The following is a 26270-nucleotide window of genomic DNA, read 5'->3' on the forward strand; positions in this document are numbered from 1 at the left end:
GAATAACCTTTTCTCATTCTGTAGACTGTCTTTGTAATTTGGTCACTTTTTCTTTTGAGGTGCAGAAGCTTCTTAGTTTAATATAGTCCCATTTGTTTATCTCTTGTTTTTACTTGTTTGGCCAGTGGCATGTCATCTTTAAAAATACCTTTAGCTTCAGTTGTCTTCTACATACCTTATGGATTCTAGTCTGATATTGAGATCTTTAATCCACTTTGACCTGACTTTTGTACATGGTTTTAGGTAAAGATCTGAACCCACTTTTTCATATGTAGTTGTCCAGTTTTACCAGCAGCATTTGTTGAAGAGGCTTTCCTTGCTCCACTTCACGTTTCTTGCTCCCTTATCAAAGATTGGATGATCAGGGGCTGGAGCGATAGCACAGCGGGTAAGGTGTTTGCCTTGCCCACGGCTGACACAGGGTTGATTCCTAGCATCCCATATGGTCCCCTGAGCACCGCCAGGGTTAATTCCTGAGTGCAGAGCCAGGAGTGACCCCTGTGCATCACCGGGTATGACCCAAAAAGCAAAATATATTATCAAAGATTAGATGATCATATATTTGAGGGTGTGTGTCAGGATATTCAACCCTGTTCCATAGGTCTGCGGCTCTGCTGTTCTAATTATTACCGCTTTGTAGTAGAGATTGAGGTTGGGGAGGGTGATTCCTTCCATTTTTTTTCCCCCAGGAGTTGCTTTAGCTATTTGTGGGGGCTTATTGTTCCATATGAATTGCAGGAGTGTCTGCTCCATTTCTTTGAAGAGTGTCATGGGTATCCCTATAGGGATCACATTGAATGTGTACAATGCTTTGGCGAGTATTGCCATTTTGACAATGTTAATTCTCCCAACCCGTGAGCAGGGGATATCTTTCCACTTCCTCATGTCCTTTTTTATTTCTTGAAGTAGCGTTTTGTAGTTTTCTTTGTACAAGTCCTTTACCTCCTTAGTTAAACTGATTCCGAGGTACTTGATATTCTGAGGCACAATTGTGAATGGGATTGTTTTTTACATGTCACTTTCTTCTCTCTCGTTATTTGTGTATAGAAAAGCCATGGACTTTTGGGTATTGATTTTATAGCCTGCAACTTTATTATACAAATCTATTGTTTCTGTGAATTTCTTGGTAGAGGTTTTAGGGTTCTCTAAATAAAGTATCATCATCTGTAAATAGTGACAGCTTGATTTCTTCCTTTCCTACCTGAATGCCCTTAATATCTTTTTCTTGCCTAACCGCTATAGCAAGTACTTCCAGTACTATGTTGAATAGAAGTGGAGAGAGTGGGCATCCTTGTCTTGTCCCTGATCTTGGAGGGAAGGCTCTTAGTTTTTCCCCATTGAGGATGACGCTTGCCATAGGCTTGTAGTAGACGGCTTTGACTATATTGAGGAAAGTCCCTTCTATACCCATTTTGGCGAGAATTTTTATCATAAACCGGTGCTGGATCTTGTCAAATGCTTTCTCTGAGTCTATTGATATGATCATATGTAGTATTGTATTTTCATCTCATCTATTTCTTAAACTTTTTGCTTGAAATATTGAATTTTGATGTTTCCTCTCTTCTTTCAGGCTCCTTTGATTCCGGGAAGTTAATGAATTTCCTACATTCCTTATTTAAAATTTTTTCTTAGTAGAGGCATCTTTATGAAATTGTATTATGAAGCAATTGGAGGCTTAGAGTGTTCTTCCCACATCCTCTGTTATGCAAGCAAGTTCTCCAGTGATGTAGTCATTTCTCCTATATGTGATAGAGAACCAATACAGTTATAGAGTAAAACTGGTTTATAAGATACAGACAAAAAATTGGTTTTTGGTAAGAAAATATTATGATTCCACAAACCACTATTTTTCAAGTGTTGCCTTTTCCTTGTCCATTTTATATCTCTTTAGGACCCTGATTTCAGATATACACTTTTTTTTTCTTTATTTTTGCGCAGGGGTTATTTCTGGCTTCGGGGACAATATGGGATGCTGGGAATCAAACCCAGGTAGGTCCCATGGAAGGCAAGCACCCTACCTACTGTACTTTTTCTCTGGCTCCCAAATGACTTCAGATATACTTTTACAGTAACCCAAATTAATTGATTATTCCATAACCTAAGAATTATTTGTACTTATGACTTCACTCACTTATAAGGGAAGTCATTGAAGTTCAAGACTAAGTTAGAATCTTTAGAGCCTTACTAGATGTGGAATTGGGTGATGAAAATTAGCTGAAAAAAGTCAGAGTGGGACCGAAGGAGAGACTCAGCTGTTGCTCTATGTTACTGTAAGGCTGACGGGCCTTTCCGTGTCATTGTGCTGGTCCATACTTGTGTGTCTGAAATCGATGGATAAATGATTCGGTGAAACAAGGTTTTCAGTGTGGTTGAACAAGAAAATATATATCCTGTTATATTTTATAATTTAAAGTAGACAGGTCAGTGAAGAAGGTAATTGGTACCCATATGAAAACATTAGTCCTTTTTTACTGATGCAAGCAAACAGGTTTTATTGGCTTATGTTTTTTCTAACATGATGTTGTTTTCTTCAAAGTACATGTACTTCCTTTCTAAAACAAGATTTAGTTTTATTCATGTCCCAGCTTAGTATCCTATTCTCTTTTTGAATAAACAATTTGGGAGCTTATTGAGATAATGACAGATGTTTCTCTAGATGAGAAAATAAAACCTCTAAAATATTTACTAAAATGATAAACTCAATCCTCTCTAAAACTATACTTTTTACTAGGGAATAATATATATAAATTTTGATGCTCTTTCTAAAATCCTCAGCATTATGAATTCATAACCTTTGAAACACTAATAAAAAGCTTTATTTTAATTTGAACCCATTGTTGGTGTTGTTCTTGTAGTAAGGTCTAAAAAAGAGGCATTTATTTTCTTTCTTACATTATCTCTAGGGTCTGGAAAAGTATTTAACACACATTCAATAAATATTTATTGAATATTATTCCAGTTACTGAGGTTCCACTAGCACATTTAAAAGAACAATTCTTATCTCAAACTAGTTTCCTGCAACTGAATGATTGAAGAACGAATTAATAGAAATGGAAGCATTTCCTTATTCCTTGCCAACCTGTACTTACTGTAATTTTTGCTTCAGTGTTTTGTTTTGGAGCCACACCCAGTAGTCTTTAGATCATGCAGTGCTGGGAACAAAGCCTACTCTCCTGTGTGCAAGCACTCCAGTTCTCTGAGCTTCTCCCCAGCCCTCTTTCAGTATTAACTTGTTAGCAGTTTTGATCATCTAGTCATCAAAATAAACATGTGTAAATATGACAATTATATCCAGCTAGCTAGGTCACATCATCTTCAAAACTAAGATGACACATGAAGTGTTCTTTGTCTCTATTTTCAACACAAGCTGTTCTGCAGAAGAATGAGTGCCACTAGAAACTAAACAAATTATTTGTAGTTTTTTTTTTTTTTTTTTTTTTTTTTTTTTGCTTTTTGGGTCACACCTGGCCATGCACAGGGGTTAATCCTGGCTCTGCACTCAGGAATTACCCCTGGCCGTGCTCAGGGGACCATATGGGATGCTGGGATTTGAACCCGGGTCGGCCGCGTGCAAGGCAAACGCCCTACCCGCTGTGCTATCTCTCCAGCCCCTATTTGTAGTTTTTTAAAATTTGTATTAGTAGATTAATATTAGCATTACTAATCTTGAAGTATTTTATGCATTTATACATAACCTCTTGAGGTATTGTTAGGGAATTTTTAAATTTTTCTGTCAGTATATAAATATATATATACTAAGATTATATAGATTAGTTTTTGGAACTCTTTTACTGAGAGGTTGTAAAGTAGAATTCATCAGTATAAGATAAAAGGCATACTTGGCTATAACAGTCCCTTAAACTGCCATCCATCATCCCACCTCCCCCACCCCCTCTACTCCGCACACATATACACACAGTCTTTCAGATATTGCTGCTGCTTTTTAAATTTTCTTTGTGTGTTTGGGCATGGGGGTTTGCGTCATACCCTGTCATGCTCAGGAGCTATTTCTGGCTTCATACTCTGAACCATATGTGATACTGGGATGAAACCAGGGTATACTCATACAAGTAAAGCACCTAATCTTCTGGACTGTCTTTTCTGCCCTGCTTCATCTTTGTAAAAAGACTAATGTATCTAATGGATCTGTTGAAAAGCAAGTCTCCCATATCTGAACCCTCTCACCCACTTCCTTGTCCACAGTGACCTCTTTGCTAAACATTCCATGAATAAATTTAAAAGATATATAGCTTTTCTTATTATCAATACTTTTAAACTTGTAAATGCAATCTCTTTTTTTAAAGGCTGTATTTTATTGCACGAATGTTATTCCCTATTGATAATCTTTAAATTTATTCCTAATCTCTTATTATAATGTGGATGAATTTTTTCACTTGAATGCAAGCTCTTTGACAATAAAGATTTTGGTCTTAAATGTGAAAGCAGTATATATGCTGCCTATCAGATGTTTTAACATGTTTTTAAGTGAAAATCAGTGGATAAGGTACTTGCCTTGGAAGGGGCTGACCTGGGTTCAACCCCCAGCACCACATATGGTGAACACCACCAGGACCTCTAAGCGCAAAGCCAAAAGTAAGCCCTGAGCACTGGGGCTTAGGTGTGGCCCCCCAAAATAAAATAAAGACCAACCATTCCATTTATTTTTTATTGTAACATTGGGGATGGCTTCGCAAACAGAGCTCAGATTTTACAGAGGCTACTTGATCCAGCTGTACAGACCTGACAGTTCAGTGCTCAACCCAGTGGCTAGTGTGCTGCTCTGACATTGCTGGTCAGTGACCACCAAGACCACTTCTCATGCCCACCAGGGCTGTACCCAGCAATGCTCAGGAGCCACCAGGTCTCAAACCTGGGGCTAGTGCAGCCCTTTAACTTATCTCCCCAAACCTAACTAATGGTATTTGTAGAGGTACTTGGTGCTCTCTGGCTGAATGGCTCTTTTAGGTGTTCATACTATAGTGTTGAGAAAAATTATGCTAGCACGTAAGTCTGTGCAGAGGAAAGGGCTGACTGATGTAGTGAGAAATGAAAAATGGTCAACTGAAAGTGGACCATCCTTTATCACCACTGTTAGCACTGAGTGCCTACCACCTGCCAGTATAGTGAATACTTTTTTTTTTACAGTATCTCCTTTAACCTTCACATACCCTATAAAAGAATATTTTCCTCATTTGATAAATGAACAAGTTGAAATACAAAGAGACTTAATGACTTGCCCAAGTAACTTAGCTAATGATTACATTGGAAGCAAAAATCAAGTTATCTGATTCCAGAGACTATTCTTGAGAACTGTTTCAGTGGTCAGGAAAAAAAGAAAGAGGCGCTGCAGGTAGAACACGGGTCAGAGCATCAACCTCACGCGGCGTTTAGAGCAGGCAGGCAGGCAAACCTGAACTCTGCACTCTTGAGGTCTGAATACTATAGGAAACAAAGCCATGTACTCAGGCTGAATCTGACTGACATATATGTCCTAAGTATGCAATTTCTAAGCAAGAAAATAACAGTTTCCCTTTATTTCAAAAGAGAAAGGACTTCATTTGTTCTTGTTAGATTGCCCTGGCATGATGGCAGTCTCTGGTTTCACCATTTTGTTCATGGTGAGAGCTTCAGGCTTTTGTATCCTTTCAAAGCTATAGCATTCAGTTTTGTCCTCAGAGCATACTGTCCGAGTGCTGACCAGATGAAAACCTTCCATTAGCAAAGTGTCAATCAGTAAGCCGAGGACATTAGTTCCATTGGCCAATTTTCGGTTATCAGGTTTTATAGAAACATACCTAAAGGACACAGACACAAAAAAATACATAATTATGAAGTATCCTTTTAATAATAAAACTAAACACATGTGATCAATATCTCCAAATAAAGGTGTTGTGCCATTTTCAATCACTTTATTTTTTACTTTATTTATAAATTTATTTATTTTTTGCTTTTTGGGTCACACCTGGCAATGCACAGGGGTTACTCCTGGCTCTGCACTCAGGAATTACTCCTGGCGGTGCTCAGGGGACCATATGGGATGCTGGGAATTGAACCCGGGTCGGCCGCGTGCAAGGCAAACCGCCCTACCCACTGTACTATTGCTCCAGCCTCTTTATTTATAAATTTAAATCAGTAACTTGAGCATACTGAAAATAAGACACCTTGCTGTAATCTCCAGATTATTTTTAAACCCACATTTAGAAATATAACCAACACTGATAAATTTTCAGAGAAATTATTTTTTGATGCAAACACGAAATTAGCTTAGCATTTTTAATTTGTGAGGGTTGTCCCAAGCAGTGCTTAAAGGAGCCTAGGAGCGACTCCTAGCAATCAATCCTTAGCCTGATGCTAAGGGTCAGCCCCATGCAGTGCCTGGAATCCAGCCTGGGGTCTCTGCATAGCTGTCTTGTGCTCCTGCTCTTTGAATTTATCTCTCTGGCTTTTAACATTTTTATATAAAGTAATTTGACTATTCCTAATTTTTTTCAATTTATTAAATAGTCTACACACATACACACACACACACACACACACACACACACACACAACCTGGGATCTAACTGTACCCATCAACACCAACTATAAATTTTCTTTTGTAAGTTATTCTTGTCAACTGCTTTTTATTTCAGAGTAAATCCTGCAGATACAAAATGTTGAAATGATTTTAAGTTCTACTATTTAAGCAGTTCTAACTAATCAATGCTGAAAAGCAAAATATATGGAATCAAAAAGCCTATGGAGTCAGATTATAAAACATTATTCTCTAGAAAACCCAGACAGAATACACATAGTTCAAGAAAGGTAGTAACTTTTCAATATGAGTCCACATAGGTAAATCCTTTATCAATCCTTTATCTACTATCAAAAGTTTTTTAAAAATATCTGAGTGTCCTCCCAGCATTTGTGAAGAAAGAGTTTACATTAGTTCCAGGTAATAAACTATCTGTAGTTTTATGGATTAAAAGGGCCTTGGGATCATTCCTAGCTTCCCTTAATTAAAAGTGAGGGCTGGAGAGATAGTACAGGTGCTTGCTGTGCACACAACTGACTCTCAATCACCAGCACCGAATATACCGGTCCCCCAGCACTGAAATGTCAGGTGTGATCCCTGAGTACAGCTGGGCATGGTCCAGCTCTCACCCTGTACCCCCCATCCCAAACCATGATTGAAATAGAATAATTACTTGTAGCTCATATTTATAAAACTCAGGCAAACAATTCACTAATAAAATGTACAGATCAAAGAATTTTATTATGTTTACAGACTTTTAACTCTAATAAATCATTTCACATACCCTTAGTCCCACACCTTGATTGTGTAGCCTAGAAACATTAGTCAAGAAGAAAATCAAATCCAGGTCAGCTTCATGCAAGGCAAGTGCCCTACCCACTATACTATCTCTCCAACACCCAACTCTTTTTTTAATTCACAGATGTATCTATGCATTTCTTTTATGGAGTTCACCTCCACAGGACAGTATTCAGGACAGCAAGTACCAAGTAGAATATGCGACTTGTCTTGTGTGACAGACATCCAAGCTGTAGTCATTTGTAGGCTCCTTTTGGCCTTTGTGGACCCCCAATTCTTTTTTTAAGTGGCATATAGCTGAAAGAAATCACTGAGCCAAAGTGCTAATTCTTTATAAGGACGAATAGAGAAATGAAAGATTTTAAGGTAAAGAAACCAACAATAAATAGAAAATAAAACTTATTTAAAAAGCAACTGCAGATTTTCCACTTGAGCCAGTTTTTAAAAAGAGCATAGACCCTGCAGTGCATGGTCCCAAGAACTCCACAGGGGACAACCTCGAAAGCATGGATCTGGAAGTAACGTCAACACTGCCTGGTGCTTTCCCCCTCACCACAACCACAAAAAAAAAAGATGCCAAACAGGTATTTTTAGTACTGTGGACTTGGGAGGTAATAACTGAGCAACCTACTAGGTTAACAAGACTTTATAGTGGTAAATGACACACTGAACAGCTGGATAAACACACAGACCATCAGGAGCCATTCAGACTCCTCCACTTTCCACCTTTGGAAAGCAACTGAATAACAGACAGAAGAGGGAGATCAGAATAGCCAACTCCTAAGGTATGCTTTCTTTTTAAGGCTATGGTTTTCAGTCAATTACCAGCAATCCTGAATGTCACTGTATTTTTTTTTAGAGCACAAACATTTAGGAGGCAAAAAAAATTCTGAATTTAACTGAAAAGAATATATCTGGCACCCAAAAAAATTAATTTAAAAAATTTTCTAAGAATTACTGATTTTTGGAAGTTTAATGTCATTCTCATGTTAAAATTGGGGGGAAAAAATACCTACCATTTCTAAATACAAAAAGCAGCAAATGAATCACTTGGCACTGATGTACACAGAATATCCCAGCTTGAGTTTCTAATCTTGTTATTCAAAACTGAAGTTTGTTCCAAGTGAATAGTTTATAAAAGAGCATGTTGTATTTTCAGGATTTTTTGACCTTGCATGTTTATTCTTAAAATCAACACCAACTTTACTCGGCTTTTTAGGAAAGAATTCCCCAAGGTCTTAAATCACTTGAATTTTACAAAGCAAAACCCGATTATTTCCTTTCTGTTTATATTAGTCCCTCATGAGTGAAAAGAAAGTTGTACCCAGAGGTGTCTCCAAACAGAAAATATGGTCTTCAAAATGTGGTCTTCAGTTTTCTCCAGTCAGCATATTCATTTAACTGGTTCTTTTCACAAAGTAACATTTCAGCCTCTTTGGAAGGGCAGGAAAGTGTGAAGTTTTTAACAACTGTCACACTTCTCTGTTTCCCCATTGGTGAGCAAGACCAAATGGTGTGTTGTGAGAGGCAAAACATTGCAAGCGTTCTGGTCGCTACTGCTGGTTAATATTCCAAAATATCCCTTACCACCACCATGTTTTTAACACAAGCAGTAAAGAATATGTGCATACTTCTTTTTCTCCTTGAAAATTAAAGCCAGCTTTCACAGTAAAATAATGTAAGACAGCATTAAGACATTTTAAGAAGGGATAAAAAGTATCTGTGACAGCCGAGTGAAAATCAACCTTAAGAATCCAGCCAAGAACAACAGGGTCAGCTAGAGTAATGGACTCAAAAGTAGCAATTCTTAACATACTGACAGCCTATCCCAATATTTTGAGTTGTCTACAAGTGCCAAAGATGTAATAGGATCCCAAATTTGCCATGGAATATGTCTGCCTTAATGGTGTTTAAAAATAAAGTAGGATGGAGAAAACTCAGTATCAAGTCAGGAGGACTGAAAGAACAAATATACAGAAAGTTAAAGAAATCCGGAGAAACCATTGAGACTTTGCTATATGCCAGCCACTAAAAGAATCTTTTTGTGGGGTGGGGGTTATCCTCTTTCCTAAAACATTAAAGATTAGAAATGTTTTAAATCTTTGAAATTATTTCATCCTCTACCTTGAATAACAATTTCAGTTTTCCGTGGACAATGGACAATCTTGGTTTATTCCCGCTCTGCCACATAATATTCTCTGTATTCCCATTTGATCATTCTACCATACTCAATTAATTCCCTCAAAACATTATTTTGAGCACTCATTTTCTCTAAGAAAGATTTCAAGCATGAGAAATTTTTGAGAGAAAAATCAGATACTAATATAGAGGTAGGTTATACGCTTCAAAACACTCAGTACCTGACTCCAGTTTGGTTCTCAGTAGTGCTGTCCGAGCCACACTGGAAAACCAGGTCATGATAAGAAGGTCTCTGGGGCGGAAGTGGAAGTAAGGTCGTCTGAGGGAGGGAGTCACTGCTCCAGAGTGGGGCCGAAGGTTGCTCTAAAAATACTGTAATTCTTCCAGTTAGCATCTCGATTGTTTTACTGCAGGAACCAAATACTCTGAAAAAAGTTTGAGTATTTCGACTTAGGAAATGCACCTCTAAGAGAGCAGGTTTTGGCTGCAGCAGGTATTCTTGATTTAACAGGCCAACCAGAGAATCAAGTTCATAGAAATGCGCCTCTCTCTGAAGCCTAAGGTAGTCTGAAAAGTCCAGAGGTAATAAAAGTTGGTGAGTTCTCAAAAAATCTAAGATGAAGGTAAATAAAAAACCATCTCTGTCCACAAAAATCTGGCCCCCTTCCATCTTGAATTCTTCATCTCTGCCATCTAACATTCGTGACAACCTAGAGGCAGGAAATTGCTTGATGGTCGAAAATCTTGTTGTGAATATCTTACCTCCCACGTTCAGGGTAACGAGTTCCTGACTACTCATTCTTCTCTCGCTGCTAACCAGAGGCTATAAGCCATCAGCTACAGACTCAGGAATGTATGTCAACCTATAAATGTTGTTGGTTATAAAGGATTAAGAAAGAGAGGGGAGGGGAAAATAAAGAGAGGTAACTTCTGTAAAACAAACAGTGTATCCATAGCTGTGTTAGCAAATTGCAGTTGCTTGGGAACTTGCAGTATACAAAATGAGAAAGCAACAAATGAAAACTGGAATAAGGAGAACTGCCAATACATCTGTGTCAAATAGAGCCATTTGCCATATTCCATTAGAAAGTTCTCCATAAAAACCTGTTGTCTTAAAAGTCTATACTTAAAAAAAAAAAAAACTTGGAGCAGAAAAACACTCCCCCCTCCCTAGACTTTTGAGTCCTAATAGCAAAAATAAGATTTTCCCCCAAAAAATGCTGTCATAATTTTTGATGCCCCCTTTAAGAGTTTAATAACCATGGGCTGGAGTGATAGTACAGCAGTTAGGGCGTTTGCCTTGCACGCGGCCGCCGACCTGGGTTTGATTCCCAGCATCCCATATGGTCCCCTGAGCAGTGTCAGGGGTAATTCCTGCGTGCAGAGCCAGGAGTGACCCCTGTGCATCGCCGGGTGTGACCCAAAAAGAAAAAAAAAAAAAGTTTAGTAACCAAACCATATATTGTCAGTTGGGGACAAGCTAGCCACTACCTCAGAATTTGGGTCTTTTCATAGTTAGCATGATTGTTCTGTACTTTAAATTCAGTTGCCATTTTTTTTACCCCACTCCTGTTTGAACTGCTATCCTAAATTAAAGGACTAAGCTTAAAGACGTCTGGGTCTGGGCTTTCAAAAGAATGTCCTGTGATAGCAGTAAGGTCAACTAGAGAGCACTGACGTAAGGTCACCTCCACATTCATCTGTTTATACAAGGTGAAAAATGTAGATTATTTTTTGTCTAAGGGAGATAAGACATCCTTTCCTCATGTGGGCAGTAGGATAGCGTGGTGTTTAGTAACTTTGTGCTATATAATGGCTGACAGATTATTTTCTTACCAAGTGAGTCTTTACTACTAAAAAAATTAACTTCTGAGTAAATGAATGTGGTCGAAGGGTTACCAGATTTGTAGTAACACAATGCTGGCTTTCCCAGTTGTCAGGTGACCCTTTAAATTTTTTGGTTTTTTGTTTTAGGGACATACCCACTGTGCTTAGGGCTTACTCTTAGCTCTGCACTCAGGAATCACTCATGGCGGAGCTTAGGGAATCCTGTGGGGTGCAGGGATTAAACCCAGGCTGGACATGTGCAAGGCAAGAGCCCTATTTGATGTACTGTTATCTCTTTGGCACCAGGTTACCTTTCTTACTTTGAAAAAAGCAAAAAACTATCCCTTTCCTTACAGTAATTTAACACTTCTGTACACCAAATTCCTTTGTTTGCAAATTTATAAACACTTAAGGAGAAAAGACAAGTTGAAACATCTACTTGCTAAAAACAGACTTATCACAAGAAAATGCCAGTTTTTACATGAAATTTGCATTTTAGTGAACAGGGAAATCAAGCCAGCTTACAAATGCAATCCTTATCTTTTTGAAAAGAATGTTCATGCTCCCAAAAGAAAGTTGCTTTATGAGGCCAGAGAGATAGTACAGGAGAAGGCCTTTGTTCTGCATGGAATCAACCCTCAGCAGGATCCCAGCACTGCCAGGAATGATCCCTGTGTACAGAGACAGAAATAGGCCGTGAGCACTGCCTGACCCTCAACTCCCAAATTTTTCAAGTTTTTTTAAAAACCAATTTGTATTACCATTTAAATGAACAACCTATGAGCATACTACTTCATCAGGACATTATCATCAAGTATCCTTTATCCTGACACCTCCCTTTTGGAGGCTGAAGGGATTGGGCCATACTTGCAGTGCAGCTCCTTGTTCGGTTTAAGGTCACTCCCTGAAATGGTGCTCAGGAGACTGTGTGGAGCCTGCCTGCACCTACGCAAAGCACGCCCTCCGTGTGAGCTCTCTATTCCCTCACCTCCCATTTTTATCACTGCATAAGCAACCCGTGGATGGGGGAGGAGGTGTGGAGGTGTAGTGTGCTTAATTCAGAAACACTACAGCGGAATGTTCAAGACTATGTTGTTAAACTTCTCTTTTATCTTTATGCTTAATTTAAACATGCACAGGACATTATTTTTGAGAAGAGTATTTTTACAGGAAATAACCTGACTGGACTTGACAAAAACTGAACTACCATTCTGTTTCTAACAAAAAACAGAGAACCATTTAGGCAGATTTTATAATAGTTTATATTTGCACACAAATTCTGCAACATTGTTCAGCACCACCAAACTAAAATTTTTGAACTGTCTACTGAAAATGGAAAACTCATTTGTCACCTGTTCCCAGTAAAAACCTGACTGTTGCACAAAATCAGCAGAGTTAGTCAGGCAGTAACTGAAGTCTGAAAGACAGTCTTTCCAAGTTGCAAATTCATCAAATACAGACCACTCTAGGAATGTGGTAGGCACGAAGAAAACAAGAAGGCTCAGCAGCACCAAAACCACAAGGAACTGAGAGAAGCTCCAGGGAATCCTGCTGATCAAAGTGCCAGTGTCTTGAGGCAAAGAAAGTTTATCCACATCCACTAGTTTTATGTCTTCCCACTGACTGGTATCAAAGTTCTTCATTACAGGGCTTGTAGGCAAATTAGAGGGAGGTAAAGGAGTTTCCTTGATTACTTTGATTTTCTCCCTAAACTCCTGCATCTGCTGCAGAAAAATGATGGGTTCTGAGACATCTTTGAAAGCTTCTGCGATGTTAAAGGCCACCCGCTGCTCCTGCAGGATGGTGTTGAGTTTGTTGATCTCTGGGTCATAGGCTTGCATGACTGCAAGTTTCATGGTCTCAAAATCAGACAGGATCTCATTCTTCTTTTGATCCAGTGTGTGTTGTAAATTCTCAAAAAATTCCTTCACTTTATCCGAATCTTTAGTTAGTAACTGGAGAGATTTCCTTTTGCTAGTTTCCAAAGTATCCAGACGAGAAAGGGCATCTCCCCGACGCCAGGTCTCAAAGCTCTGGAAAAGGGACTCAAAGGCATCCCTTTCCTTAGCATAGGCTTCTTCAATAGAACAGAACACATGCTTGGCGTGTTCACCCCGAGTGGCACAGATCCCACAGATCAGCTGCATATCCGTTAGGCAGAAGATGTTGAGAGGCTGCCCCAAGTGTTCTTTGCACACTGGCATTTTGGGAGAGATCTTGATCTTGTTATACTTTTCCACAATACCTTTCAGGGAGTAATTAACCTGCAGGCTATTGACTCCGGTAGCTGAAGTTTCCTTACGGCAAGTGGGGCACTTGAAAGGAGACACTCGCCACAAAGAATTCCGCACATTCCCCTCTAGGATCCCTTCTAAACATTTTTTGCAAAAGTTGTGTGAGCAAGGCAAAACTCGAGGATCATCAAACAGGCTGCAACAAATTGGGCACGTGAGATCTTCTTCAAGCAGCTCCATTACATCCTGGTATAAAGAAAGAAAATATTTTACTCCAATAATCCCCCTCCATCAGAACTACGTAATAATTACAAGAAACTGTCTTTAGATATTAAAAATGATCTTTCACTGAAACAAGCAGGCAAACAAATCAGGTATTTCAGGAGGGAATGCACACCAAGCAGATTAATCTGCTGGACTAGAACTTGGTCCTTATTAATAGGATTCCCTGTACACAAGGCCTTTGTGTGCTTCCCAACAAGTCTTTGGTTGAGACAGGGTTAGGACTAGGATGACTTCTAGTTGAGCCAGCAGGACGCAGCTGATTGTTTTACAACAGGGCTGACTACTAGCTGTCAGAAACAAAGCTACCCAGTGTCTGAACAGAATGAGCTTTTTAGTGTGAGCCTACAATTTAAAATGGTATGCTATTTCAAAGAAAGAAGCACAGAAACGCAAATCTAAGTATCGACACTCATGCAGGCTTTTATTAAAAGATGTGGAGGATTTTTCTATAGTGAAGATTGTAATGACTGAAATCAGAAGTAAAAACCTAGATGAGTTGTCTTTCCCTAACAAAGGTAGACTTTTTGAAACAAACAAACAAAAAAACAAAAACCCACCAGAACAGGGGTTTGGAGTGACAGTACAGTGGTTGGGCATTTGCTTTGCACATGGCCGACCAGGATTCAATACCCACAGCATCCTGAGCACTGCAAGGAGTAATTCCTGAGTGCAGAGACAGGAGTAAAGTCTAAACTTCGCTGGGTGTCACCCAAACACAAACAAAAAAACCAAAACAACAACCAGAACTCCTCCCAGAGCAGTAGTTAAAAGCCTCTGGTACTATCTCTAGAGTATTTCTCAAAATAGTAGTGGGAAGAAACTTCAGTAGTGGGAAGAAAATCCAAGAGGTCAATACTATTTTCATAATGATATGCTTTTGATATAACATTTCAAAATGTGATATGCTTTCAGCACCTGTTGATAGTCACACTATAACAACAATAATGGGGAGGGCCCAGAGAGACAGTGGAGGGCAGGGCACTTGCCTTACACATGACCCCCTGAGTACCACCAGGATAATCTCTGAGCACAAGTGAGTACACCCTGAGCACTGCTGGGTGTGGCCAGACAAGCAAACAAAAAATAAGAGGCATCAAACTATACAATTCATCACTGTATCTTTATCACCTACAGTGGAGTGTGGATAACCAGTGAAAAGTTTTTTTTTTTTTTTTTTTGCTTTTTGGGTCACACCCAGCGATGCTCAGGGGTTATTCCTGGCTTTGCACTCAGGAATTACTCCTGGCGGTGCTTGGGGGACCATATGGGATGCCGGGGATCGAACCCGGGTCGGCCGCGTGCAAGGCAAACGCCCTACCCGCTATGCTATCACTCCGGCCCCCATCCTGTGTACTTCTTTATATAAGTCTTATTAACATTTTGTATGGCAAAATGGGAAGTAAATAGCATTTCTGCTCCTTATCGGCAGGTATTTGGTGAAAAAGTACTTTCGTGACTAAGCTGCAAGCTCAACCAGCTATTTTTTTAATGAACATTTTTACTTAAATTGACAAACTTACTCAGATTTAGGCCTCCACCCAACCATTTTCTTGAAAATGAACAAATGAGCCCATCACATTTAAGGAAAACAAATGACTGTTTCTTGCCAATAACCAAAACGACTTTTTGGGTGAAAATTAAAATTCTGAAAACAGTATTTCCCACTGTGAGCTTGACTTCTAAAAGAAAATTCCTTTTCTTATGAAATAAGAGGTGATATAAACATATGGATTTTCCTTTTACAGAGGGAGATATGTTAGTATTTGGAAATTGGTATGATATGTGAGGCCAGTTAGCTCAAATCATCACATTACATATCATGCATGGATAAAGCTCAAGGCAAGTATGTTTAAAAGAAAAAACTCAGATGACATACTGCAAATCATCTTTAAGAAAATAACAGCTACTGAGTTTTCATGTAGTGTGTAAACAAGATGCAAAATTAATTTATAGCTCTTCCAATGTGCCACAGGAGGGTTCAGAGATCTAGGACAGTGGGTAAGGCACACAGCTGACAGGACCTTGATTCTCAGTTTCGTCTATGGTCCCGATCTGTGGCAGGCAGGAGTAAACCTTGAATAGAGCCAGGTGTGCCCAAAAAACAAAAAGCAGCTCAGGAAAAATTACGATCTGGAGAATCACAAATTGCATCGGGTCAGAGAGATGGTTTAAGTGCTGGAGAACTTGCTTCACCTGTAGGAGCCCCAGAACCAATTCGGTCCCTGAGCAATACTTAGTACCATATGGACCCCACACACACAAAGAAAAAAAAAATGCATCAAAATTATAATCTGTTGTTCCTTTTGTGGATGCATGTGTACGGTTGATTTGGCTTTTTTTTTTTTTTTTTTCAAGTTACACCCAGCACTGTTGGAATACTTGCAGTGCTAGGGACTGAACTTGGGCCTCCCTGCATGCGAAGTATATGCTCGGCATGCTGAGTTGTCTCTCTGGCCCCCACAGATTTATTTTAAAGCAATTTCTCAATTGCTTTAAATTTTTCAATTTCAACATCTTACTTAGGAAAAAAAATACAAAAACTGCCTTTCAATCCTACCTTTTTGTTGTTGTGGGTGTGGCTATACACGCTGGAATTACTCCTGGCAGTGCTCAGCGGGCATGTGGGATGTTGGGGAGCAAACCCAAGCCAGCCACATAGAAGGCGAGCACCCTACCTGCTGTAGTATCACTCCAAACTTTCAATCGTACCTTTAGTGAGTATACAGCAATGGAAAACAATTCTTACAAAAGAGTCACAAAATATAAGTAGAAGCTAGTTTGTATTATACTTCCTACTCTAATTTTATTTTTATTTTTGAGGGGAGGCACATCCAGCATGCTCAGGGGACCAAGCCAGCCAGCCCTTTACAAAGCAAGCAGCTTAACATACTCTCTGCACTAGTTCTCTAGTCCCTAAAGTTCCAGTTTTAAATCAACAACCCAAAATGATTATGTAAAAAGTGGTCATTTATTCTTTTTTTTTTTTTTGCAATGCCCAGAATTGAACCCAGGACCTCACACATGTAAGGCAAGTGCTCTACCACTTACCACTGAGCTACATATCAACCCTTAAAATCTTTTTTTTTTTTGGTTGTTGGGCCAACACTGTGGTACTCAAGGGTCAACCCCCCAACTCTTTGCTTGGGGGGACCCTGTGGTGCAAAGGATCAAACCCAGCACAAGACAGGACAGAAAGCTGTTATATGTCAATTATATCTTATTTTTCAAAATGTAAAAAATGGGAAAAATAAAATTTCTGCTACATTAAAAAAAAAGGATCAGACTACACTACACAGAATGACAGAAATAGCTTATTTGTTATGTGGCTCTCTTAAACAGTTTAAAAGTTCCTTTTGTGAGGACCAGAGAGTAGCACGGCAGGCTAAGCACTCAGGAGGCGCCTCTAAGCACTCAAAAACCAAGAAGATAAAATAATTATCTTTGTGCTTATATAAGAGCAAGTTACTTGCCTCTTGTATTGTTATCCTAGAATAAAAAGCAGATATTTTCAGTAGAATTCCTGATAAGTACAACAAAATTAAGCTAATACGAAAGACTCATCTATACTCAGAAAATTCAGTTTTTGAACTGAATTTAGTCCAATGACTAAGGTAACATTCTGAAAATCCGTAGCATTAACTTACTAGACAAGAACATTCTTAATTTCTGTCCCTTTCCTTTTCTTCTCTGTACCAATATTTCTCCTTGACTCTACTCTTTTGCTTATTCTTTTAACTCATTTCCCGATATCGTTGCAGTACAAGAGTACAATCTTGTGATTTCCTTATTTGTGTCTTACCCTTCCACACCGCCTGCTTAATTTCACTTTCCCTTTTCTCTTTTCTCCTGTGTCACTTGATAATCACCCATGAAATAAGAGGAGCAATTTTGCTTGGTTTGGGGCCATACCCGGCAATGATCAGGAGTTATTCCTGAGTCTGCACTCAGAATCACTTCTGACAATGCTCAGGGGACCCTGTGGGATACCAGGGACCAAACCAAGGGTAGCCATATGCAGAGCAAGCACTTTCCCCACTGGACCTTCTCTCTAGCCCAAGACAGCGATTTTTCACCCCTAAAACAAATTCTTTTCTTTTATAACCATAAATTTTGCAATCACTGACCTAAATTATTGTCCCTACGGAATACTATTAGTAATTTTTATGATAAAACTGTATTTAAGATTAATTCCAGCTCAGTCAAGGCACTGTCAAAGTCTGGCATGCAGATAGTATTAGCCAGCTTGATTTACCTGAATAAGTCAGATTATTTACACAGATAATATCTAATACTGTGCTGCCACGTGGAAATAGGTTATTGGTAGAAAACTGATTAAGCACTACCTATAAACTACTTCTAAAGTAACTATGAGATGACAACCAAAAATCTAACTTGATATGAACAAAGCTCCTTTACTTAATGGAGAATCTCATATATATATATATTTTTGGGGGGGTCACACCCTGTAGTTCTCAGGATCACTCACAGGGGTCAGGGGAACCACAGAGGGTGCTTAGGGTCAACCCAGATTTGCCACGTGCAAGGCAAGCGCCCCACCTGCTGTACCACAGGCTCCTGTCATGAATATCTTATTCTAATAAACCTAACTGAAATACACTAAAAATCTAATTATGCTAAAGCAGTTTTTAGGTTGATGCTACTGTATGTATTATGCTGGCACTAGGCACTGATATTCAATACTGCAGAAATGCAGGGGAAATAGGAACAGCTCTCTGAGTGTTTTTCTTTATTCAATATGGACCAGCCCAGCAATGCTCCTGGGGTTATGCAGTGCCATGATCAATCTCAAGACTTTGTACATGACTGGCACTTGTGATATCCCCTTGCGCCCCTCCAAGGACAGGAGTGCTCCCTTAGATAGCACTGTCCTGGGAGTTTAAGTAGGGCATACCAGGCTACTGTTCAAGTAGGATATATTTGTGGCAATTATGCCATAGGAGTAACAATAAACTCTCAGCAAAAAGTTTCAGTTCAATTTTTCCTTAGAAATATACCAGTAGTGGGGCTGGAGCAATAGGTAGGGCAATATGTAGGGCGTTTGCCTTGCACACAGTCAACCCAGGTTTGATTCCCAGCATCCCATATGGTCCCCTGAGCACCGCCAGGAGTGATTTCCTGAGTGCATGAGCCAGGAGTGACCCCTGTGCATCGCTGGGTGTGACCCAAAAAAAAAAAAAGAAAAAAAATATACCAATAGTACCAGTGGTAGAATTGGTATTGGAATATTAAAAAAATCATAAAGAACTTTATAAAAATAAATTTAAATTTTTTTGAAAATAAATACACCAATAGGGGCTGGAGCAATAGCACAGTGGGTAGGGCGTTTGCCTTGCATGAGGCCGACCCGGGTCCAATTCCCAGTATCCCATATGGTCCCCTGAGCACCACCAGGGGTAATTCCTGAGTGCAGAACCAGGAGTAACCCCTGTGCATCACCAGGTGTGACCCAAACAGCAAAAAAATAAAATAAAATAAATACACCAATAGCTGTAACAAATGAATGAGAAGAGTTCACAGCATGGAAATCTGCTTTATAAAAGACTTAACTGGAATTTAATTAGCACTTAATTCTTATAGTACTTAGAGAATCTCAGACCAAGATGACAATGGCAGTGTTTTATGAATAACAGAAATCAATAATCCAATGACCTAATAATAGTACTGTAGCATTGTCATCGTTCACTGATTTGCTCGAGCAGGCACCAGTACCAGTAACGTCTCCATTGTGAGACTTGTTACTGAGAGTATCTCGCCCGCAGGGCAGAGCCTGGCAAGCTACTCGTGGCATATTTGACATGCCAAAAACAGTAACAAGAAGACCTGATAATAAAGTTAATTTCTGGCAAATGCCTTATACAAAGGACAGAAAAAAAGTTAAGGAAGATGGCCTCAAGTTCAACCCTAGGCACCTTATGGCCACTCCTTGTCCTGCCAACATCACCAGCTGTGGCCCTGGTTGTCCCCAACACCACTGAGTACAGGCAGCTCTATAACTCTGGGCCTACACAAAGGTTCACACAGCCATACCATCAGGAATGGCCTCTGTCCCCTCAACATGGGAGGCCACCCACACCCCAGAAAGGTGTAACAGACTGAAGCTGGAGAGGTTACCCCCCTCTAACTACTGAGGAATCTTTCCAAACGATAAGATCAACTTGAACAAAATGAGTGCCTTAATTTTAAGGAAACATACATACTAATTATTATTCTATAATTATTATGATTTCTTAAATTATAAAATGTGATTATAGAAAATTCAGAGGGGATAAATCACCCATGATCACATCAGGACAGAGCAACTATTACTGTTTTGGTATGTATCTTCCAGTGTTATTTTAGCACATAACTTCCAATTTCATGTTTAGCTGTTCCCATGCTATTTTAACATTAGCAATAGCATACAGGTTTTACCTTTTTTTTTCCACTTGTAACACATACTTCCCCTTCCATATAAAACATAACAAAGTCCTTTTCATGGAAAATTTTGTTGGTAATTAGATTTCTTTAGTTTCCAGGGTATTATATTACATAATGATTAACGATTAACCTGTAGAAAAGCTTTGGTCTACAGCTCTATTCCCTTAGATAGCACTGTAGCACTGTCATCCCATTGCTCATCGATTTGCTTGAGCAGGCACCAATAACATCTCCATTGTGAGACTGTTTTTGGCATATGAATACACCACAGGGAGCTTGCCAGGCTCTGCTGTGCAGGCCAGGATACTCTCGGTAGCTTGCCGGGCTCTCTGAGAGGGATGAAAAAAATCAAACCCGGGTTGGTTGTGCAAGGCAAATGCCCTACCCGCTGTGCTATGGCTCCAGCCCACACACAATGGTTTTAAATATCATTTTTTAAAAGGTCCTTTTTACAAAAGGCCACACCCAACAGTGCTCAGGACTACTCAGTGTCAGGGGCTGCTGCTGGAGGTGCTCAGGGGACCTTGTAGTGCCGGAGATAAAGCCCAGGCATTCCACATAAAAAGCATGTGCTTCAGCCCTTTGAGCCACGCCCCAATGTTGTCCATCTGAAGAGCTGAAGAAACTGAGGCTCTAGCTAGAAATTTCCAGGCAACTGGGGCTGGAGAGATGGGACAGCAGGGAGAGTGCTTGTCATGCACACCAAGAGGATGTGGACTTTGGGAACAAGAGGCAGCCTGGAGAGTTTGTTCTGTTTTATTTTGTATTGGAGTCACACCTCGTCATGCTCAGGGCTTACTCCTGGCTCTGTTCTCAGGGATCCCTTGGTGGTACTCAAGGGAGCCTCTGTGGTGCCAGAGATCAAACCTGAGTCATTTCCTTAGATAGTTTCTTTAATTATTACATGACTCAATAGAAACATTTTAAGGTTTTTTTAACTGAATTCTGCGTTTCCCTCCACCTCACAAAATCTTAGCCAATGATATATGAGCACTACCTCTTTGTGCAGTTCCTATCCTTAGGTCAGAACCATAATTTTATAGAGCTGTTTGGTTTTGTTTCTAGATCGCACCCAGCAGTGCTCAGGTCTTACTCCTTGCTCTACACCCAGGGATGGGGCTCATGGGACCACATGGGATGCCAGGGATCAAATCCTGTCAGTCATGTGCAAGGCAGGCATGACCCCACTGTACTACTGCTTCAACCTAAGCTTAGTTTTTTTAATTCATATTCTTATCATACCAACCCAAATTGAACAATGTAATGCAATACTAGTACATATCTCTTACCTATATACATAAAGAATATATACTAATAGAAATTATAATATAGGATACTTAGCTTTAAAGTATTTTAGATATCTAGCTAAGAACTTTCTAAGGGACAAAACTGAGTTTCCCACTCTAGTCTTCCACGAGTGGCGATTTCTCAGCCATACACAGCAGGACTAGATCTAGAACCCAAACTTCCCAATTCTTAGACCACAGTAAGAACCCAAAAGAGGGTCAAAAATTCACTATCCTAATTAATCAAATGGCACTTAATCATGGCTCTCTAAATACCTTCTAAAACTCTCTGATTGTTGTAAATTATGTGACAAAAGGTTCTTCAACAAAGGGCAAGAGGCCTGAACTTGCTTCAGCAAATTGATTCAAAACAGGAGTAGCCGGCTCAAACACCAATTTTATAGGACACTATATAGAACAAAGGAATTCTACCACACATACTCATAATGTTTTGGCAATATTAATGTGACAATTTGGTAAACCATCAAACTACATAACTCTAAGGTGCTTTAATTACATATGTACAAATACCGTGAGGAAACTGTAAGTACACATTTAATGTGTTATGTTAAACATGAGTATACTTTAAAAAAGGGGTCCCAAAAGATGACTGAACTTTCCAACTCAATTTCAGGGATGGCAAAGCAAGAGCCACACGGGAGAGTAGGAACAAAGGAGTTTCATGCAGATGGGGTTTCCGGTGCAGAGGCCAGGCGGGGCAAACATGCAGGGTAAGAAGACCTGGTGTTACAGAAGGACTTACCCAGGGGATCCAAGCACGCCAGCTAGTGTGAAAAAATGAAGATGACATTTTAATAAAGAAGCATCTTCTTAATGTGCAAGACAGCCATATAATCAATCAATAGTTGCATCAAATTCTACTATACCAGTGCTATGTATATGAAATCATGCTTTTAAAAATATCTAAGTAAAAAAAAAAAAATCTCCAGACGGAAAACGCAGCCTTCAGACGCTCTAGCAGCATGACAAGAAGGGTTGACATATGTGACATATATATGAACTGCTGAAACTTCGCTTTTGCGCTATACATCGTTGGGTTCCAACACATTTACAGAACTGCCCCAGAGAATTCCCGGGTATGGGCGGTATTTCTAGTTTCCAACAAAAATACATCAGAACGCACACCCGCCTGACGGCCGACGCGAGCGCATGGAGCTGGATGGGGGCCTCGGCCGGGGACCCTGCACCCCCTCCTCATCGGAGCGGGGGGCCCTGGCCGGGGACCCGTGCACCCCCTTACCCCTTCTCACCGGAGCGGGGGACCCCGGTCGGGGACCCGTGCACCCCCTTCCCCCTTCTCACCGGAGCTGGGGGCCCTGGGCGGGGACCGTGCACCCCTTTTCACCGGAGCGCTCCCTCGCTCCGCCCGCACGCAGGTGTCCCGGCGGGCTCCGGTCCCGGCGCGGCGCTTGGCTCCCGGCGACTGCGGAGAGACAAAAAGGTGGTGAGCGCCGCCCCCCGCCCCCGCCCGCCCGGCGGGGGCCCGCGGCCTTTGTCCGCCGCCCGGCCCGGCCCGGCCCGGCCCGCGCCGCCGCGACCCGAGCGCTCGCCCAGCATGCCGGGCCGGCGGCGCCGAGGGAGGCCGGGGCGGTTCCGGGGCCCGGGTCGCCGCCGCCCGCCGCCCCCGCCGCCCGCTCCCGGCCAGGCCCGGCGCCGGATACCTGTCGCCGACCTCGGGCGGTGGGAAAGGAAGGGCGGCCCCGCCACGAGGGCCTCGTCCACCAGTCCCGGGGCCGGGCCACAAAATGGACTCGCGGCGTCGCCCCCTCCCGCCTCCGCCCGCAGCGCGGCCCCGCCTCCCGGCCCGCCGCTCCGGCCCCGCGGGCGCTGAGGGGGCGCGCGGCTCTTCCGGCCGCAATCGCCGCCGCGCGCCCCCGCCCGCCCCCTGCGCGTCCCCCGCCCGCCGCCGCCGAGCCCCTGGGAGCTGCGCCGTCCGCTGACCAGCCGCCCGCGAGAAACGTCGGCGCACCACGACCTGGTTGGGTTTGGATTGTTGTACTTTTTTTTTTGTTCGTTGCATTTTTAGGAACAAAAAAGAAAGCCCAACCCTTCACACCGCTTCATCTGCATCTCGGGACCGGAAGTGGACTGGGGACCGAGACGAGTGGTCCCCTCCTGCCTCCCCCGCACCCAGCCGCGCTCTCCCCCACCCTGGCCGCCCCCTACCAGCCTTGCTTCTGTGTCTCTGCAGGGAGGCTGAGCGCTAGCTCCCAAATCTGCTTACCTTTTTTTTTTTTTTTTTTAGGAAGGAAGAACATCACGGCTTTTTCTTTCAGAGCAGAGAATTACATACTGCTGCAGGTTTTGTAGCTGCTAGTCTGACTCATGCCTGACATCCAGTCTCCTATATTAGTCCCTGCCTGATACCAGGTTATTAAGCATCTTATATTCTTGGAATAGTGATTCCAAGAAGAGTAAAAAGGGAAGAATGAGTGAGTGACTTTTCCAAAATGTGCCATCTTGGGGAAGTGTAGCGAACAGAGAAAGAAGATGCCTGAGGTTGGGGCATGTTATCTGGAAAAGTACTCGCCAGAAACCTGAAGCAAATGAAGGCTTCAGTATCTACCTGTAGTGTTAGACTGTTTTATGTACCCCAAGCTTCAACTGTTAGTTCTTTGAACAGAAGGGAAGGAAGTACTAGTGTCTTCAGAATTTTTGGCAGTCCCTCTAGCTCTAGTGCTAAGCAGGCTCTAGTTCTCTCATTCGTGCTGGCTGGGGAAGCCCGGCTCTGCAGGGGAGCAGAACTTGGTGAAAAGGATTTGAGGCACACCATGCCTCATGGATCCGGTGACCAGTAACACAAAAACTCCCTCCTCACTCACTTGCTTCTGAGGTGGCCAGTTCCTCTTTATGCATCTCCCTTAAACCTTAAAAACTTGAAGCCATCGCTTATTTATTTATGCCATTCATCTTCATAGATGCAGAGCGCAAAATTATGAACCTCGTCCTAAAATGAGGTGATTTCTCCAACGTCAAAGTTGAGAGGCTGAGCTGATAGTCTGAAGTCAGATTCCAGGTACAGGGTCTTTCTGTAGTGCCCTGTCAGTGTAGGTGAAAAACTGCACCTCGTCTCGGATTAGTGCTACTAAGAAAATTATTTCTAGAAAAATTTATATATATATATGTATATATATATATATGGACTGGAGCGATAGCACAGCGGGTAGGGAGTTTGCCTTGCACGCAGCCAACCGGGTTTCGATTCCTCCATCCCTCTCAGAGAGTCTGGCAAGCTATGGAGAGTATCCCGCCCGCACAGCAGAGCCTGGCAAGCTACCCGTGGCGTATTTGATGTGCCCAAAACAGTAACAACAAGTCTCACGATGGAGAGTTACTGGTGTCCATTCCAGCAAATTGATGAGCAACGGGATGACAGTGACAGTGATTTATATATATACATGTATATGTATATTTGGTCACACCCGGTGGTGTTCTGGGCTTGCTCCTACTTCTTGGAGCCAGGCGTTGAAATCCGGTTGGCCACATGCAAGTAAATACCTTAATTGTAAATACCTTAATTCTAAGTAAATACCTTAGTTGTAATATTTATTTAATATTAAGTGATACAAGAGTGAAATATTATTGACACATAAGTCAAAAATTATACTTGACATTAATAAACATTTGCCAAACAAATGTGTAAACCGCTGGTTAAATCTGCATAGAAATTCCTGGGATGCTTTGAAAAAGAGAAGTCACCAAGAGAACATTCAGTATTAAAGTAGCTTAAGTGTAGAAGCACAGGGAAAGAAGAATAACATCTCTCCTCCTGGGTTCCTGTTAAAACAGCAACCGGGGAATCACCACATATAGTGGACCAGAAAAAAAAGTAACTGCCGGATTGAAATCTACCTCCACAGCGACATCCTTCCCGGAGGAGCACAATGTGGCCAGATCCTGTTCCAGATAACACTTAAGGGATTATCAAAATTCTGGATACACTGGAATTTCCTTCTATTGACTATTCTGCAGCTAAGTAAACTAACAGCTGAAGTTTTGGAATCCGTATGCCAGCAAGCAATAAAACTATAGATATACTGCTAATATTGTCTGACTTTTGTGATACTTTTTTTACTCTTTGCTGGAAATCAGAAAAGCCAAGATGTCACACTGATGTAGGCAGGTTCCCCCAACCTGTCAACTGGCTGCAGTGCCAAGAGTGGACATCTAAACTCTGATGTCAGTGGACCCCACGGGTGACTTATGTGAAGCATGGAGGAGAAAGACGGTCACTTTCTCCCCAACCACCTCTGCCACCTGGGACTCAGGGTTGCTGGGTTCTTGTCTCTCCTCGCAGAAAGGAACTTCAGGAGTAGACAAGCAGTGAAGTAAACAGATTTTATTTGGAGGATTTTTAAGGTGTGGAGGGGGAGGGAGTGAGAGAGAGAGAGAGAGAGTAACGCACTCAAGAGAGAATACAGGCTTCTCCAGGGGTGGAGAGAGCCCTACACACATCCTACCATTAGACACAAAAGCATGAAAGTACACATCTCAAGATGGGATATGTGGGCGACACATGTGCATCACGTGCATCACATGTGCTCGGCCATTTGGGCGCAACCAGCACACGGGCTCGGGCAGCATATGCACACCCTTCCTTTGTCCAAGGTGTCTTTTATAGGCTCTTCTCGGGTTGTTTTCATCCGGAAGTTCTGGAGTCTTCTCAGGGCTGGATCACGTTTTAATCAGATTAAGGGAGAGGTCAGAGGGTTTGAGGAACTTTATGGG

At 41.4% G+C, this 26270-nt stretch overlaps 2 protein-coding genes and 1 long non-coding RNA gene across 19 annotated transcripts in view; 1 reads left to right on the top strand and 2 right to left on the bottom strand.

Annotated features, from left to right (window-relative positions):
- Positions 1-25574, top strand: part of LOC129400843 (uncharacterized) — a 116425-nt gene extending 90851 nt beyond the window's left edge. For 5 of the 12 annotated variants that reach the window (XR_008627939.1, XR_008627930.1, XR_008627934.1 and 2 more), the window contains 2 exons: positions 22156-22252; positions 23788-25574. This is a non-coding gene — a long non-coding RNA (uncharacterized LOC129400843). Of the gene's footprint in view, positions 1-1938; positions 1990-22155; positions 22253-23787 lie in introns of all 12 variants that reach the window. The other 7 variants (XR_008627932.1, XR_008627937.1, XR_008627933.1 and 4 more) reach the window with 4 other exon arrangements.
- TRIM13 (tripartite motif containing 13) lies at positions 1696-23738 on the bottom strand. Of its 6 annotated transcripts, XM_055123908.1 has the most exons (5): positions 23484-23738; positions 22845-22965; positions 22285-22306; positions 12631-13758; positions 1696-1739 (listed from the first exon to the last, which is right to left on the bottom strand). In XM_055123908.1, the coding sequence occupies exons 1-5, from the start codon at positions 23560-23562 to the stop codon at positions 1731-1733; spliced, it is 1359 nt and encodes a 452-aa protein (XP_054979883.1). In that variant the 5' UTR covers positions 23563-23738; the 3' UTR covers positions 1696-1730. The 6 variants fall into 6 exon arrangements, with proteins under 6 accessions (XP_054979883.1, XP_054979882.1, XP_054979887.1 ...); XM_055123907.1 differs by lacking the exon at positions 1696-1739 and having other exon boundaries at positions 12523-13758; positions 23484-23737; XM_055123912.1 differs by lacking the exons at positions 1696-1739; positions 23484-23738 and adding an exon at positions 23215-23403 and having other exon boundaries at positions 12523-13758.
- Positions 3677-12516, bottom strand: KCNRG (potassium channel regulator). The gene is made up of 2 exons (XM_004604610.2): positions 9673-12516; positions 3677-5795 (listed from the first exon to the last, which is right to left on the bottom strand). The coding sequence occupies exons 1-2, from the start codon at positions 10248-10250 to the stop codon at positions 5555-5557; spliced, it is 819 nt and encodes a 272-aa protein (XP_004604667.1). The 5' UTR covers positions 10251-12516; the 3' UTR covers positions 3677-5554.
- Positions 25575-26270: the final 696 nt, after the last annotated feature.

This window comes from Sorex araneus, chromosome 1, assembly GCF_027595985.1.
Source record: "Sorex araneus isolate mSorAra2 chromosome 1, mSorAra2.pri, whole genome shotgun sequence".
Taxonomy (NCBI): Eukaryota; Metazoa; Chordata; class Mammalia; order Eulipotyphla; family Soricidae; genus Sorex; species Sorex araneus.